The 14,511-nt window shown below is 36.8% G+C and overlaps 2 protein-coding genes across 2 annotated transcripts; one reads left to right on the top strand and one right to left on the bottom strand.

Moving 5' to 3' along the window:
* The first annotated feature begins 3,246 nt into the window (after positions 1-3,246).
* Positions 3,247-9,376, top strand: LOC121976399. Its single transcript, XM_042528544.1, has 9 exons — positions 3,247-3,670; positions 4,143-4,235; positions 4,399-4,818; positions 5,255-5,390; positions 5,497-5,659; positions 6,421-6,549; positions 7,023-7,217; positions 7,392-7,514; positions 8,930-9,376. The coding sequence occupies exons 1-9, from the start codon at positions 3,475-3,477 to the stop codon at positions 9,023-9,025; spliced, it is 1,551 nt and encodes a 516-aa protein (XP_042384478.1). The 5' UTR covers positions 3,247-3,474; the 3' UTR covers positions 9,026-9,376.
* A 558-nt stretch (positions 9,377-9,934) lies between these two features.
* Positions 9,935-13,696, bottom strand: LOC121976398 (lipid phosphate phosphatase delta-like). Its single transcript, XM_042528543.1, has 8 exons — positions 13,198-13,696; positions 12,884-12,979; positions 12,715-12,789; positions 12,464-12,594; positions 12,225-12,328; positions 11,960-12,088; positions 11,736-11,851; positions 9,935-10,487 (listed from the first exon to the last, which is right to left on the bottom strand). Exons 1-8 carry the CDS (start codon positions 13,360-13,362, stop codon positions 10,077-10,079), a joined length of 1,227 nt encoding a protein of 408 aa, XP_042384477.1. The 5' UTR covers positions 13,363-13,696; the 3' UTR covers positions 9,935-10,076.
* Between the last annotated feature and the right edge of the window lie 815 nt (positions 13,697-14,511).

The following is a 14,511-nucleotide window of genomic DNA, read 5'->3' as shown; positions in this document are numbered from 1 at the left end:
GTGGTGGCCGAAACTCTCAAAGGCTTGGAGCTCTTGTGGCGGCCGGATACTACTTGGAGAAGAAGAAGAAAAAGAGAAAGCTAGCATCTCTGAGATGGAGCTTGGTTGGTGTTTTGTTCTTCATCCTTGGTTAAGCTTTTTGTGGCCGAACCTAGCTAGGAGGAGAAGAAGGTGGTTGGTGGTTTCTCATCTCGGAAGATCGTTGCCCACACAACGTCCGTGGTTAGAAGAGGAATACGGTAGAAGATCAAGAGGTTTTTCTACAAGGTATAACTAGTAATTTTTCTTTCCGCATCATACTAGTTATTTATGAAAATAATACCAAATACAAGAGGCTTACGATTCTAGAATTTCGAATATGTTTTTCGATGTTGTGTTCTTTTGTTTTTTCTTTTCCTTGTGATTTGATTGTTCTTTTTGGTTAACCTAAAGTTATTTTAGGAAATTAAATATTAGATTTCTATAAAAGGTTTTGTCTAGTCGGTGGTGGTTGCTCCCATATCCAAGAAGGTCGTGTGCCTCGCCACGTCAGTACTGGGAACCAATTATGGAAATTAATATTTAATGGAATTAATAACTTAAGGTGATTTAGGTCGAACGTGTTAAGTTCCGCGGGAGATCCAAGTCAAAACCTAAAAGAACAAATAGATTAAGTTTTGGATCAAACGTGTTAAGTTCCGCAGGTGATTCAAAATTTAATTTAAAAGAACACATGGTAGCTAGGAAAATGTTCAGATCTTTGTACAAAATTTTTGTACAGTGGAACCTCTAGGCTTTCCGAGTAGCAACCAACAGCAAGCTCTCGTTGAAACTTTATCCTCGAAGTTTATCCATGTCTGGGTGTCCGGATCCCCTTCGAGTGTTTGGATTGTTGACGTGGGTCGGCCAATCATGATTCTCCAACTCAACATGAGGATTAGTTTTTGCCTATCAGGGCGCCTGGACAACTCTGAGCGCCCGGACCACCTGGGTACCTAGCTAGGCACTCACCCGAGGGCGCTCCTTCGTCGAGGCTTGCCCCGAATCCCTCTTTTTTCATCTTTGTCTTTCCTGCAAAAAAAGATTTAGTCCAAGCAATATTATAAAAAATAAGTTTTGACAGTCTTTGGACTGTACAGTCTTGACTTTGAGTTTCGCTGAAACTTTTGGTGGGGGCCAATACTTACTGTTCCCTCAACCGAGAATGCGTCCTCAATGTATCTCTCTTCTAGTTGCTTACCTCCACTTACTAATCGCAGCTTTCCTCAATGTCAGGTCTCTTGGCCCACTAAGACTTCCTGCCAAATCTCAACCAATTTGGATTTCAGCTAGTTGTCAACCTAACTAGACTTCCTTCTGTTAAATCTCAACCAATCTAGACTTCGTGTTAGCTATCAACCTAGCTGAACTTCAGCCTGATGTTTCAGTCCTCTAGACTCATCAAGTTCATATCTTGCACGCTTGGTAGATAAATTAGACAAACATTACATCTAATTTTAATTTATTTGTCATTCATCAAAACTTATGTTTGATCATTGGTGTCAACTGCACCAACATATAGTTGGTTAGAATATAACATATTTATTATAATGTGGCAGAGATCAAATTCCAAGAGGCGCATGCCTTCGGAAAAATTTTCTCTCACTTTTTAACCACTTGACGGTAGAGTATAAATTGGCCTTATAATTTTCCTCCATTTATATAACTTAGATACTTATTGTGAGGGATGAATATAATTATCTTTTGCTACCATAAAAATGTTGTAAATCTCTTTAAGCCAGTGAGTCCATGAACATTGATTATTTGGATGGTCATCCATGAGCGTTTCTTGATTTATCTTGTTGGTAGGTGAAAATTTTTTTATGGATTAAGTCGATTACCTCTAAAATCATAACTGCTATAATATAAATATTTTTAAATAAATTAAGTATATATTATAGTAATTATAGTTTTATAATTACTATAATATGTGTAATAACTATAAAATTATAATTATTATAACGCACCCAATTAACTAAGAATTTAGACTTTGCCTCATCAACTATCGTTATATCAAACCACCATTAAACCCGCATCGAATGTAGACATCATTTAGGACTCACGTCTACCACCAGCTTGACACTTCGAAGAGCCGAGTGTGCGTGCGAGACTTCGAAGGCAGCAGACCCTCATCTTTGCTCTAATCATCCGCCCTTCTCTTCAATCCATGCACCTCTCGATCCATGATCATTTGAATGATCAATGAGTGATATAGCCTTACCAATGGAATAGGATAATAATAAGAATAGTATTAAACAATACTAAGGAATAATTAGATAATTATATATTATTGAAAAAACTAGAATAGGACTATAAAATCAAAAAATGGAACGCCTCTCGCATGATTTAGAAGAAAAATACCTTCTAACTTTTGCCCACAATTTTTTTTAGAACATATACAAAGTTAATAAATTTAATTATATTATTTATAAATGAAATTAATGCCAATAGTTTAAAAAATGCTAATCAATTAATCCTTTTCCCTTTGAAATTCATGAAATTGTAAATTTATTTAAAATAGTTTTTTTTATAAAATATTTCCAATATTTCGAACTATATAAGTAAGCAATCCCATGCTTTATGGGAACAGAAATAAAAAAGATTAAATTACAACAAAATCCACCGATCAAGGTGACCAGTTAAAGAAAACAATTGTTAGTCAATTGTTATCGCATCAAACTCTTTATGCAAAAGGAAAATATTTCTAAAACGATTAAAATATCATTTGCCCCAAATAATTGAGAAACTAATTAATAGTCAAATGATTAATCGATATTATATTAGGCATATTTCATAGCATACCAAAATGACGATCCACGAATTGGAATAGTGGGTATTTATATGAATATTTATTTTAATAAATTTAGAAAATACCCTTCGTAGTAATTTATTTAATTTATTTGTATGCGTGGGTGAGTGTTTGGGACGACCACCGTGTGAGTGGCTGCCGCGTGGCAAAAAATTCCTTTTTTCATTTTATATATGTTTATTATTTTATCAATTTGAGAATATATTCTTATCTTTGCTTATTGCACTCGCAAGTCAGTCACCCGCTACGAGTCCTGGTTATTTTAGTGGGGCCCACCAGTCTCCGAGAGTGTGCGGTGAGCCTGGTCAACGCGCAGAATAAGTACGAGCTCCGCCGTGATTCGCTATTTGACCACGTTTTAGCCCTTTTCTTGTTCTCTGTCTGGTAATTTAATGGTGGCAATTGCTGTTAGTTAATAAATAGAGATCGATGGTGATGTCATTGTAAGAAATTGGAAGGAGTTGCAGCTCCAGTTCGCCTCGGTCCGCCCGCTTTTCATCTTCCGCAATCTTCGAATTCACGCCGCTGACTCCCACGTTTGGTTTGGTTTGGTTTCCACTTTCAATTCCCACAAATTATTTGAGAGGGAGGGGAGAGATAGGAGAGCCAGAGGTGGAGGAGAAGGAGAATCGAGAAGCGGCGAAGGAATGGGGATGTGCTCGTCGAGGCCCGATAGTTGCGTGAGAGGGCAGCGGAGCTCCAACGCGGGGGCGCGGAGGCGCCGGCCACGGTCGGCCAGGCACAGGGCGGCGTCAGCATCGCGTAAGACGATGGAGACGATCGACGAGGCGCCGGGCCTCGACGGGAACGATTCGATGTCCTACAGCAACCCCGCGTTTCAAGGTGGTGACTTGATCCCCCTTTCTTAGTTTTTGAGGATCGGCGGGGTTGATTTTGGGGAAAATAATGTTTTTTAATATACATATCTCGATGTTGATTTTGATCCGCATTGAGTTGGCGCTGCTTCCAAAGTCGCAAATCTTTTGCCCCTTTGATTTGTAGTTGGAGTAGGCAAATTGTGCTGCATTGAATGAAAACCCTAATTCCAAATCCGGATCCAAGTTGAGATGTCGTGAGAAATGGATTGCCTTTTAGATCGATGAGTCAGATATGGGATCGTAGTCGCCTCTGCTGCATTTTCACGCAGTTTACAGAATATTCCCGGCTTATTTACAACATTTTATAATACACGTTTTATTTCATAGTCATTACAAAAAAAAAAAAACAATGTTCTAACTTTGTCCGTATTGTTTAGTTGAGCAATCTTTATTTATTTATTGTTGATCTAATCAATTTGGTATTGCATAAATTGAAGGTATGACATCGGCTGGGAGTGTTGAGGAAGCATGGTTTGACACTTTCTCTACAATAGAATCTGATGAGGATGATTTCAAGAGTCTTCAGGATGGTAGGTTGCACACACCAAATTGAACTCAGTTTAACTTGCTTATGCAAGAATTTATTTTTTAGTTGTTCTGATGAAATAGGATGGGTAGTGAAACACTAGCCGCTATCTTTTTGATCCGATTATGTTATAGTTCATGTCTTTGAATAATGATGTGCCTTGGCAGATGTTCTCCATGGAAATGGCTCTGAAGCTGAAGGTCTTGTGAGTCCTAAGTCGTTTAGAGATGACAATCTTGGAGTTGCTGACCAGAATACTTTGTCCATTGTTTCTACTGAGAGACAGAAAGGGCAAAAACTAGGGGAGCAGTCTTCAATAAACTCAGTAACTACTGCCAAATCATTTGTCAGTTATGAGGATGTATCAGTCATTTCTGCAGAGGAGAATGCTGAAGGGGAAGATGAGGGTATCTTGAACAACTGCGGGATCATTCATAACAACTGTTTGCCATGCTTAGTTGTTACTACCTCAACAATTGAAAAGAAGAAACCATTGAGCTCCAGTCCACCAAACTCAGCCAAGAAGGCTTCCTTGAAGCTCTCCTTTAAGCGCAAGTCTGGGGAAGCCCATGCTACCTCAACACGATGTGAGTGTTTATTGATGTGATATTAGTTTCTACTTGGATAATATCAACCTTCTTTGACTTTGAGTTCGTATGAAAAAATTTCTGAATGGAATTTTTTCAACTTCCATCTTTGATAGTGAATTCTATGCAAATATCATCAACTGTTTACTTAATAAACTAGTTGTTGAATTAAACCCTGGTCTGTCCATCATGTTTTTTCACACATTCAACTACTTTCTATTTCAGGGCTCCTAAATTTGGTTTAATATTTGTTGTTCTTCTTGGGGTCTTTTTGATTTTAATCATCTGAAACCTTTCTATTTAGGAGTCTAAATGCAGGCGCTTTGCCTCCCTATCTATTTAACTAGAACACCATGCCAAATTTATGAGATTAACTAGAGATATTGGTCAGTGTAATTATATAAGCTGCTGACTTTCTCTCTTCATTTTCATCAAGTTTCTACGAAAGTCTTCCTTGAAAAGCCACTAGCAGGATCTCAAGTTCAGTTATGCACATTGGGGAAGAAAATGCTTGATAGTTGGTCACCTATTGAGCCCAATACTTTCAAAGTGCGAGGGGAACATTACCTTAAGTAAGTGATTTCATCCTTTAAATTTTAACTCCTGTGCATTTTAACTTCATGCTATTAAGCTTGTGTGAACTGAATTTTTACACTAATTTCTATAATTAACCACTAGGGATAAGAAGAAAGTTTTTGCTCCAAATTGTGCTGCATATTCTCCATTTGGTGTTGATGTATATTTGTGCCAGCAGAAAATTAGCCACATTGCCCAATTTGTGCAACTTCCCTTTGTAAATTCACCTAGCAAGTTGCCACCCTTGCTTGTAGTTAATGTGCAGGTACGTAATCAACCTACTTAAGCTAAATTTACTTTTATCCTAATTAACTTTGTATAATCTGTTTAATTCTATATCATGTTCTAAGCTGAAACATTTGACATTTCTATATTCAGTTTTTGCATTCATGCTCATTAGTAGATCAATTGAAAGGAAACCTATTGCGCAAGAAAATTTTTGGCACACTGTATCTTCTTATTAATACAGATAATATACCACCTCTAGTTTTATAGTGATAGTGGAATTTCCAAACACATCTATTATATTTGTCTTCCCAATGAAGCCCAGTACTGAGATTTCAAACACCTTAAAGTTTTGTCAGTTTATTTAAAATCCAACCTTTTTACAGCAAGAATTTAGAGTTAATGGTTTATTGATATCTTTTGACTGGCAATATTAACTGGGTCAGCTGGTTGGTGTCACCGATTTGTCCAACTGGAGGTGTGAAGCTGTCTGACCTGAATGCTAACATAACTTCTATTTTTCTGCACCAACCTTAGTTTGAGGAAGATTTCCATGGCATGTTGGTGATTGAGCAATGATCATTTGAAATCACATTTTTATTATTAGATTTAGTCAAATTCAAGTTACCAAGGAGGAGATGCAAAAAAAAGAACGACTTTTTTCCCCCTTTGTCTAACTTTGATCCAGTAATATTCTAAAGCTGTTCCTTGAATAATCTAGCTTTTTACTTAATCATTACCCATTTCTTCTGCTTCTTATGTCTTAGACTGAATACCTGATCTCGTATATCTATCTTGCAGGTTCCACTTTATCCTGCAACTATATTTCAGAGTGAAACTGATGGTGAAGGAATAAGCTTTGTATTATATTTTAGGCTTTCAGAAGGCTACTCTAAGGAACTTCCATCTCATTTCTTGGAGAGCATTAGAGTAAGATTTATTTTGTTTGTCATGACGTCTTTACCATTGTATTTTCCTCCATATCAAGAGTAGGTATATTTGTGTGCCAAGACTATGCTTTAGGATTATATCTTTGGTCTATGGTTTTATGTAGTTCCATTGGACCGGATTGACATCAGCCAGTAACAGAGTAAGATAATAATTGGCAAAAACCTGTTGTAGAAGCCGACTGATACAAATTGTGTTCCTACAATAACTCGTGTCATATATTCCATTGTATTCATCAAATTTTCATGAGAAGAATTTGATGAATATTTGTTTGAGTGTTTTCTTTGATTGCTGATCTTAATATGAGGGCACAATATGTTTGCATGCATGATTGGGTGCATTGAGTGCTATACATAGTAAGATACTTCAACATTGTATCATGTATATGCTTATTGATTAATTGTCCTATGGATTATTTGCATTGTTTAAAGGCTACTATATCTACATTGTCATAGAGGTTAATTGATGGCGAGTCTGAAAGATGCAGAGGTTTTCCTATGGATTCACTTGTTCCCTTCAGAGAAAGGTTAAAGATAATTGGGCGTGTAGCAAATATGGAGGATCTTCCTTTAAGCACTGCCGAGAGGAAACTTATGCATGCATATAATGAGAAGCCAGTTTTATCTCGTCCTCAACATGAGTTCTACTCGGTATATGCTCATTCTCTTTTGAAATCAAATCAAATTTCTATTAGTCAATGATCCACACTATGCTTGATGTGTTGAATTTTTTACAAATGAATATTTGATTTAAACTGCTTGCTCTAATGGTGCACACTACACCTCTCCAGCAGCTAAACTTAATACCTAATGTATCATTTGCAGGGCAAGAACTACTTTGAGATTGATTTGGACATGCATAGATTCAGTTATATCGCAAGGAAAGGATTTGAAACCTTTATTGACAGGTTGAAGCTCTGTGTCTTGGATATTGGCTTAACGATACAGGCAAGCATTTGTATCACATTTGCACTTAACTTTACTAAGAAGCATCATCATGTCATTAAACTGTGTTTGTCTCATATAACTAGGATCAACCGCATTTGCCTCTGTTGAGCTCTATGCAAAACTCAATACTAATATTCAATGAATTAAATTAACTTTTATTCTAGTTGTGTAATATTGTCTTTAGTCTTTCTCTAATCCTTAATGGATTTAAAGCTTGGGCAAAAGTCAAAAGAGCATCCCTTTTTTTTACTGAATCGTCTTATTTTTTATTAAAAGGGCGTCCCACCCCTATAAAATGACACAACTGTCCTCCTGTTCTCATTATTATTCTATCTCCTACTGAAATCGGGCGCGTTGTAACAGCTACGATATCGTAATAGCTACAGTATGAATTTTTTTTTAAGACATTGCCCGAAGCCTCTGCAAAGGATTTAAACGGTGTTTTTTACCTAAAATTGGGTCGTTACAAGTTTCACTTTGCAACTAGTTGTAGATCTCTGAACAAGATTCGATTTGATATATTGTGTGCCTCGTTGTTTAATCCAAATCAAAAGTTATGGTCTCTCAATGTTTAGGGTTTAACACTCACGTTGTAGTAGCTACGGTTTCGTTGTTGCTACAACTGAGCTACCACACAATTGTAGCAGCTACGAAATCATAGTTGCTATAACGTGAATGTTAAACCCTAAATTTTGATAGGTTATAACTTTTGACTCGGGTTGAACCAAAGGACGCAACACACAATATATCAAATTGAAACTCGTTCAGAGATCTACAATTGATTACAGGGTAGAACCCACAACAGCTAGGTTTCAAGCTAAAAACGTCATTTAAATCCTTTTTAGAAGCTATAAACAATTTTTGTCTTAATTTTTTTTTTCATGTTGTAGTAGTTACGAAACCGTAACTGTTACAATTGTGTAATAGATACAGTTTCGTAACTGCTACAATATGTTTGATTTAGGCAAGAAGAAATAAGAGAGAGATAATATTAGCAATAAGCTGCTATCATAGGAGGGTAATTAGGTAATTGTACATGGTGGTGGGACACCCTTTTGATAAAAAATCAAAATGGGACACCATCTCGAAGATTCCAAAACAAAAGGGCACCCTTTCGACTTTTGACTTTTCCCCTTCAATCTTTGAACATATCTAACCATCTCAAGCTATTATCTTGATTTATCATCTGTACAATAAAACCTTTGTACCATATTAATATTTTTTATTTAATATTCAATAATTTTATAGGATCATTTTAATATTCTCATCTCTCACATTACCTTTTTATGGTTGCTTTCTAACGGCCTAATTCTTTTATCCATAAAGTACTCTACTTTTTCACTTTGCTAAGACTCAAAGAAGCATGAGGTTGTTCTTGTCCGGAGGTAAGTCTCATGTTAATTATCGTGGTACAGGGAAACAAGCCTGAAGATCTGCCAGAGCATGTGTTGTGCTGTGTGCAGTTGAATGAGATCGACTATTCCAATTACGTGCAACTCGCTGTACATTAACATTGAGCAAGGACAGATCTCAGTAGACTTTGGTGTTTGATCGTGAATAGATATGCACATTTACGGAAGCAGCCATTGATAGATTTTATGTAGGTTTGTGCAGTCACTTTCAACAAGTCTTCTTTGAGACAAGGGACAAGGATCCTCTCTTGGCAAAATAAACTTTGGTGGTTTAGATAGTAGCAATCTGCTTCCGAAACTTGAATCGAGTGACAGCCCTTGTAGCTGATGGTTAAAGAGACGTGCTTAGCTGTAAAAGATACTGTTTGATGCATCGCAAGGTTATCGATGCATCTGCGATTGTTGTATACAAACTGTGCTTAATCAATGAAAAATACTGGTTTCATTTCACCACTATGCTCGCTTAAAACTTTTCATTGCTCATCCTTTTATGATGCTTCACGTTGAGCAGGAATATGTTACTTAGACGAAGGTGATGTAATTACTCGTAGTGACATTTAGCATCTTTGACAACTACGTCGGTGCTAACGATACTTGTGCAAAAGCACCAATACAAAACTTGCGCAATAGCAAAAGTGACGCAGATTGAGCAGTGCAAAAGGGTAGAAAACATGTTTCGGGACATTGAAACACTCGAAACTTTGTGCGAAAAAACATGGAAGCCAACAAGAAAGATCTCAAGTTCTATGAGATAGAATAAAAGTCGAAATGGAAGATATGGAACATGAATACAACGGAACTCCCAAAGATTGTTCATGAATTATTAAAACTTGAGGTTCGTGTACTGAATGAATTATAGATATGAAGATAAATCACAAATCTAAGAAAACATCAATTGAAATATTATGAGTGATGAACTCCACGCATAGATAAAACTGTCTCTAAAGAAAGGTGACAGAGAAGTAAACAAATGCAAAAAATTTGTGTGCAGATGTGATTGCAAAATGATTGATTTAATGATTTTTTTTTTTGGCTTTTTTTTTCACATTCCACAAAAATGCTATACACAATCGCCATGAGGATTTGAACTACAACCATTCCTACATTAAGTTATTGCGTGGTAAATCTGAGAAAATAGAATAAAAACCTGCTACAAATTTAGATGAGAGAAGAGAGAGGGAACCAAATCAACCACTGACCATGCAAGGCCAGCATACTGAAGAAACCTAATTCCAGTGTCAACATCATATGCCTTCTGAGGGAGAAAAGCAACCAATTTCGGTACATAAACTGATTGCTTACTGCCTTCTGGTTTTCCCTTGCTTATGGATCCCTTCAGCATTGGTACATAGGATGACGAAATGATTGGGATACCCAATGTGTTGCAGACAATAGGCAGCAACCATTTGGCTATAGCCTTGCTGCAGAATTTCACGATTAGTATTGTAGGAATGCCAACCAGTATCCGACCGAAGAAAGCTGTGAATGGTAGTTGAGGGCTGAAAACACGTGGCACGCCCTCGTGGTGAAAATGAATGTATGTTTGTTGAATTCCAGTAACCTGTATACATAAGTTTTATGATTTAGCATTACAATGGAAAGCTACGAAATCAATCCTTACAGCAAAGAACTGTGAAAAGCAACACTGTTTAGAGAGAATGGTATGGCTTTCCTCTTCCACATGTACAATATTTGCCTAGCTTATTTGGAAGATTGACAAAAAGATGAAGGCATAAATTTCAACCAAAAGTTATATTTTAGGCCTCTGAGAACATCCACACTTATTAAAGATAATCCAAAAGGTTAATAGTCCCAAAAGTAGTTTAATGATCGATGCATCAGACTCATTTTGCAGTCAAGGAAAGCTGGTGGGGAATTAAAGCAGGGTTCTAGAATGAGATAGAGTGCGCTTATGGTGGAAGGTATGTGCGCATTAGAGATAAATTAAGTGATGAAAGATTAGATGGAGAGGCATTGTCAACAGGTCAGGTTGGAAAACCAAGTTAAAAATAAAAAATTGTAGATCCATGTATAGACATGAACAAGGTATTGACGACATGATGCAGATTGAATTAGCATAGGTGATAACACGTAGAAAGGACAAGCATGAAAAAAACAAGCTAACTAAGCTGAGTTAATAGAGTCTAGAAAGTATCTTATTCACATTTAAGGACCTTAGCATCTAGATCCAAGATAAAATATGAGTCTCAATTATTTGAGGTCCGTTATACAAGTTATGCATTTTATCACATTATTGAACTCAATGTAAAAACAAATACAGGTTCTTGTTGTTGATGGTGACGATGATGAACATTGAACACTATGCAAGGCACACTAGTAACAATATGCAATGTAAGATGATATAATGGGATTTTATTTTGCCATCTAAAAGGATAAGCAGATGATTTTTTTACTATATAGTCAAGTAATAACAGCAGGCAGAGCAGATTTTAATAAGATGCAAAGTAGACAATGTTTTAAAAAGCATATTCCTAGGTGGCAACCTAGGCGGTTTGGGATACCTTCTGCTTCACCTACAAGGTAAGTGGTTCGTTTTAAGTGGACATTTCAAAAGGCAGGCTAGGAGGCAGGCTGCCTAGTCAGCTTGCCTAAGTGTCTGGTTGGAAAATTTACGCATACTTCAAATCAAAAGTGTGTTTTGCTAATTGATTGAAAAATTCAGCAAGAATATAACTGTTGAGGCACACATATTGAAACTTATAGTCCAAGAAGCATGAAAAAAGATTTTAAGATAAAAGTGTAGAATTCTGTAAAGGAAAATCTAAGAAAGAGTGAAGATTGTGCTTACTATTCCAAATGCAACACCATCAAAGGCCGCGTGGTACTCAAAACTTGGGGTTGGCAATTCCGGAGTAGGATATGCAAATGCCAACAGGAAAGATAGACCGGCCCAGAAAGATGTAACTGAGAAGCAAATAAACCCTTATCACCAAGTGGAGAAAGCTCAAAACTAGCATTCGTCATTGGCATGTAAATTGAGTAACATTGCTTGTTAGAGACTTTGAAGCATACCATTCTGTCCAGAGATGACAAACTCATCAATATATGCATGGACCGTCAACCAAATGGAAAGGATAGCGAGCCCAATGCCAATTCCAGCAATTACATCTGTCACACTATGCATACCTAAATATACTCTCCCTGAATAGATAAACAACATAAGAACATAAGACATAAAGCTGCACAAAGATAAAAAAAAAAACAAATAAACAAATATTGGACCCTTTTATTTCACTTTAAAATATGTACGTAAGTTACGAAGTTGATCTTTCCTCACCTATGCCAATTAGAAAGACAAGCAAGCATACTAGCCCGAACAAAATTGCAATCTCAATTCCATCTCTTTGTGGATAATATGTCAGGATATAGAATACTAAATATCTGCAAGAACCATAAGAACATCATAACTGAGAGATATTTCACCATATGTTACCATTGTGTACATTGGTTTTGGAGCAGTGTACATGATGGAAGATCTTAGTTTTTTTTACTAAGTCATGAATAACAAAAACTTACCCTAACAAACAAACTGTGTTCAGACAATGTGAAGAAGGCAATCCATACTCCATGGCATTCTCCTTCTCGTCTGCAGTGGCAGTTACCCTCCTCACAGGAGGGCAACTAGGTCTAGGAGCTGATACGAGATCCTATATGTCCATGCAACAGAACATTTCACAAATCAAATTACAGAACTATCATAAAGGTCTAAGAATGAGTGGCTAGATCATTTCATCAGAATGATTGCATGGAACAAATATCAAAGGTACCTTTATTGAGTTCCCGATGTAATCACAGAAAGCCATCAATAAGGTCATCTGCCTTGCCAATTTGGAATGCCCGCTCTAGAAGATTAACAACAAGAAGGAAAATTTATTGTCTATTCATCCACTCTTCGAAGGTGAAATAAAAAGCTGGAAAAAAAAACTCCAAGCATACCCAGAAAAGAATGGGGAGAAATCCTGTATAGAAGGGAACGGACACAACGCATGACAGCGTGGAGAACAAATTGTCCAAGAACCCATTTTGCGATCTCTGCAGGAAATCAACCAGGAAACTATCAGAACTCGGATCAAAATTCTACCTCGAGAACAATTTTATGACATTTAGGTATGTCATCAAAGGAATAAAACCAAATTTAAAGACGAAAAAAAGGCCAAATCGCAGAGAAGTGCAGATTCACCAAAAGAATGGCAAAGTTACCAATTTTGCCGGACGCAAACCCTAAAATCCAAAAGAAATTTGTGGTTCACCTGCAACCGAAGGATCGCCGGGGTATCTGCGATCACCCGGCGCGTGACCAACGGCTGCGTTAGTGCTCTGACCCTCCTGGTAAGATCGAATGTCGATGCTGCCACCACCCATCCCGCGATCGAAGAGAGGGTCAACGCCTGCCAAAAAGAAATTCCCCCCTCCATTCCTCTCCCTCCCTCCCTCGACGCTCCCTGCCGCGTCGATGAAATCGAAATCCCCTCCGGATCAGCTTGCAAACACCCCAAATTCTCCCACAGCGACACGGGAAGGCAGCAATACAACACCTCGGAGCTGTAACTCCTCTGGCCTTCGCTGGTTTTGGACCCCCTCCGTGTACCTGATCAACCAAATTTAATTGGCGGCGTTATAAAGGGAGTTGGAATGGTCTAACACGCTCCACCGGTCAAAACTCGAGATGGTGAAAGTTCAAAAACATCCAAATTCTTCATTGGACGTGCAGAAGCCGAAAAAAGTCACCATTGGAGGTCGCAACCTCCCGGAGGATTCGGGACGTCGAAGTGATTTGAAGACCGATAAAAGAGAAGATCAGTCGTTCCAAGGGGAATCCAATGGAACTTCAACAATTACTTAATATTAAAATTACTATTAATAATAATATTATAGAAAAGAAATAAAATATACTATTTTAAAAGATTAATATTTTAAAAGAATGATATTATAGCCATAAATAAATAGGTAAAAATTAGAAGGGCGCCGCAGATAAATAGAAATATCATATTAGTGTCAAGAAATTTTAAAAAAATAAATGAACACGACCCAATCTCTCTTTATTTTATCTTATCCCCGGGTCCACGGTGCTATAAGGTAGGACATCCAAATTATTACTTAGACATACATGATTCAATCTTCAGTTATAATATATTTAGAAGAATATTTCTTCCAAATGAAGAGAGTAATAAAAGAATATTGAATTTTTGAGTTGATTGTCACACACACTTTCTGATTTATCCTGATAACTAATGGAAAATTTATGAGATCGATCACTCTAGGATTGTAGCCTAATTGAATTTATCATTTTTTTTCTCTCCCATAATTTTATCCTATAAATGTTCCTGAATCTAACACTATTATAGAAGTTACCAATTAGATTATATTCAACAATGTGTAAAAGTCAATAGCTAGTTGATACACATGGTAAAAGTTACATGCTTTTATACATTCAATTATAATTAGATTATATTTATTTGAAATATAACAAATATCATAAAATCTTATGGATAAATTTGCATGTAGTCCCCATTGACAAACATAATTTTACATGCACTCCTCATTGGAAAAAATCTTTATTTTTA

This window comes from Zingiber officinale, chromosome 4B (genome assembly GCF_018446385.1).
Source record: "Zingiber officinale cultivar Zhangliang chromosome 4B, Zo_v1.1, whole genome shotgun sequence".
Lineage (NCBI taxonomy): Eukaryota > Viridiplantae > Streptophyta > Magnoliopsida > Zingiberales > Zingiberaceae > Zingiber > Zingiber officinale.
This window is presented reverse-complemented; position numbering and strand designations above follow the sequence as displayed.

Bases quoted from the DNA above. Each gene is read 5' to 3' on its own strand.
- LOC121976399 (XM_042528544.1), top strand. From the start codon at position 3,475: ATGGGGATGTGCTCGTCGAGGCCCGATAGTTGCGTGAGAGGGCAGCGG. The intron at 5,391-5,496 runs GTAAGTGATTTC...ATTAACCACTAG, and splicing joins CGAGGGGAACATTACCTTAA to GGATAAGAAGAAAGTTTTTG. The intron at 6,550-7,022 runs GTAAGATTTATT...ACATTGTCATAG, and splicing joins ATTTCTTGGAGAGCATTAGA to AGGTTAATTGATGGCGAGTC.
- LOC121976398 (XM_042528543.1), bottom strand. From the start codon at position 13,362: ATGGAGGGGGGAATTTCTTTTTGGCAGGCGTTGACCCTCTCTTCGATC. The intron at 12,980-13,197 runs GTGAACCACAAA...GATTTCCTGCAG, and splicing joins CGGCGATCCTTCGGTTGCAG to AGATCGCAAAATGGGTTCTT. The intron at 12,089-12,224 runs GTGAGGAAAGAT...TTATCTATTCAG, and splicing joins TGTCTTTCTAATTGGCATAG to GGAGAGTATATTTAGGTATG.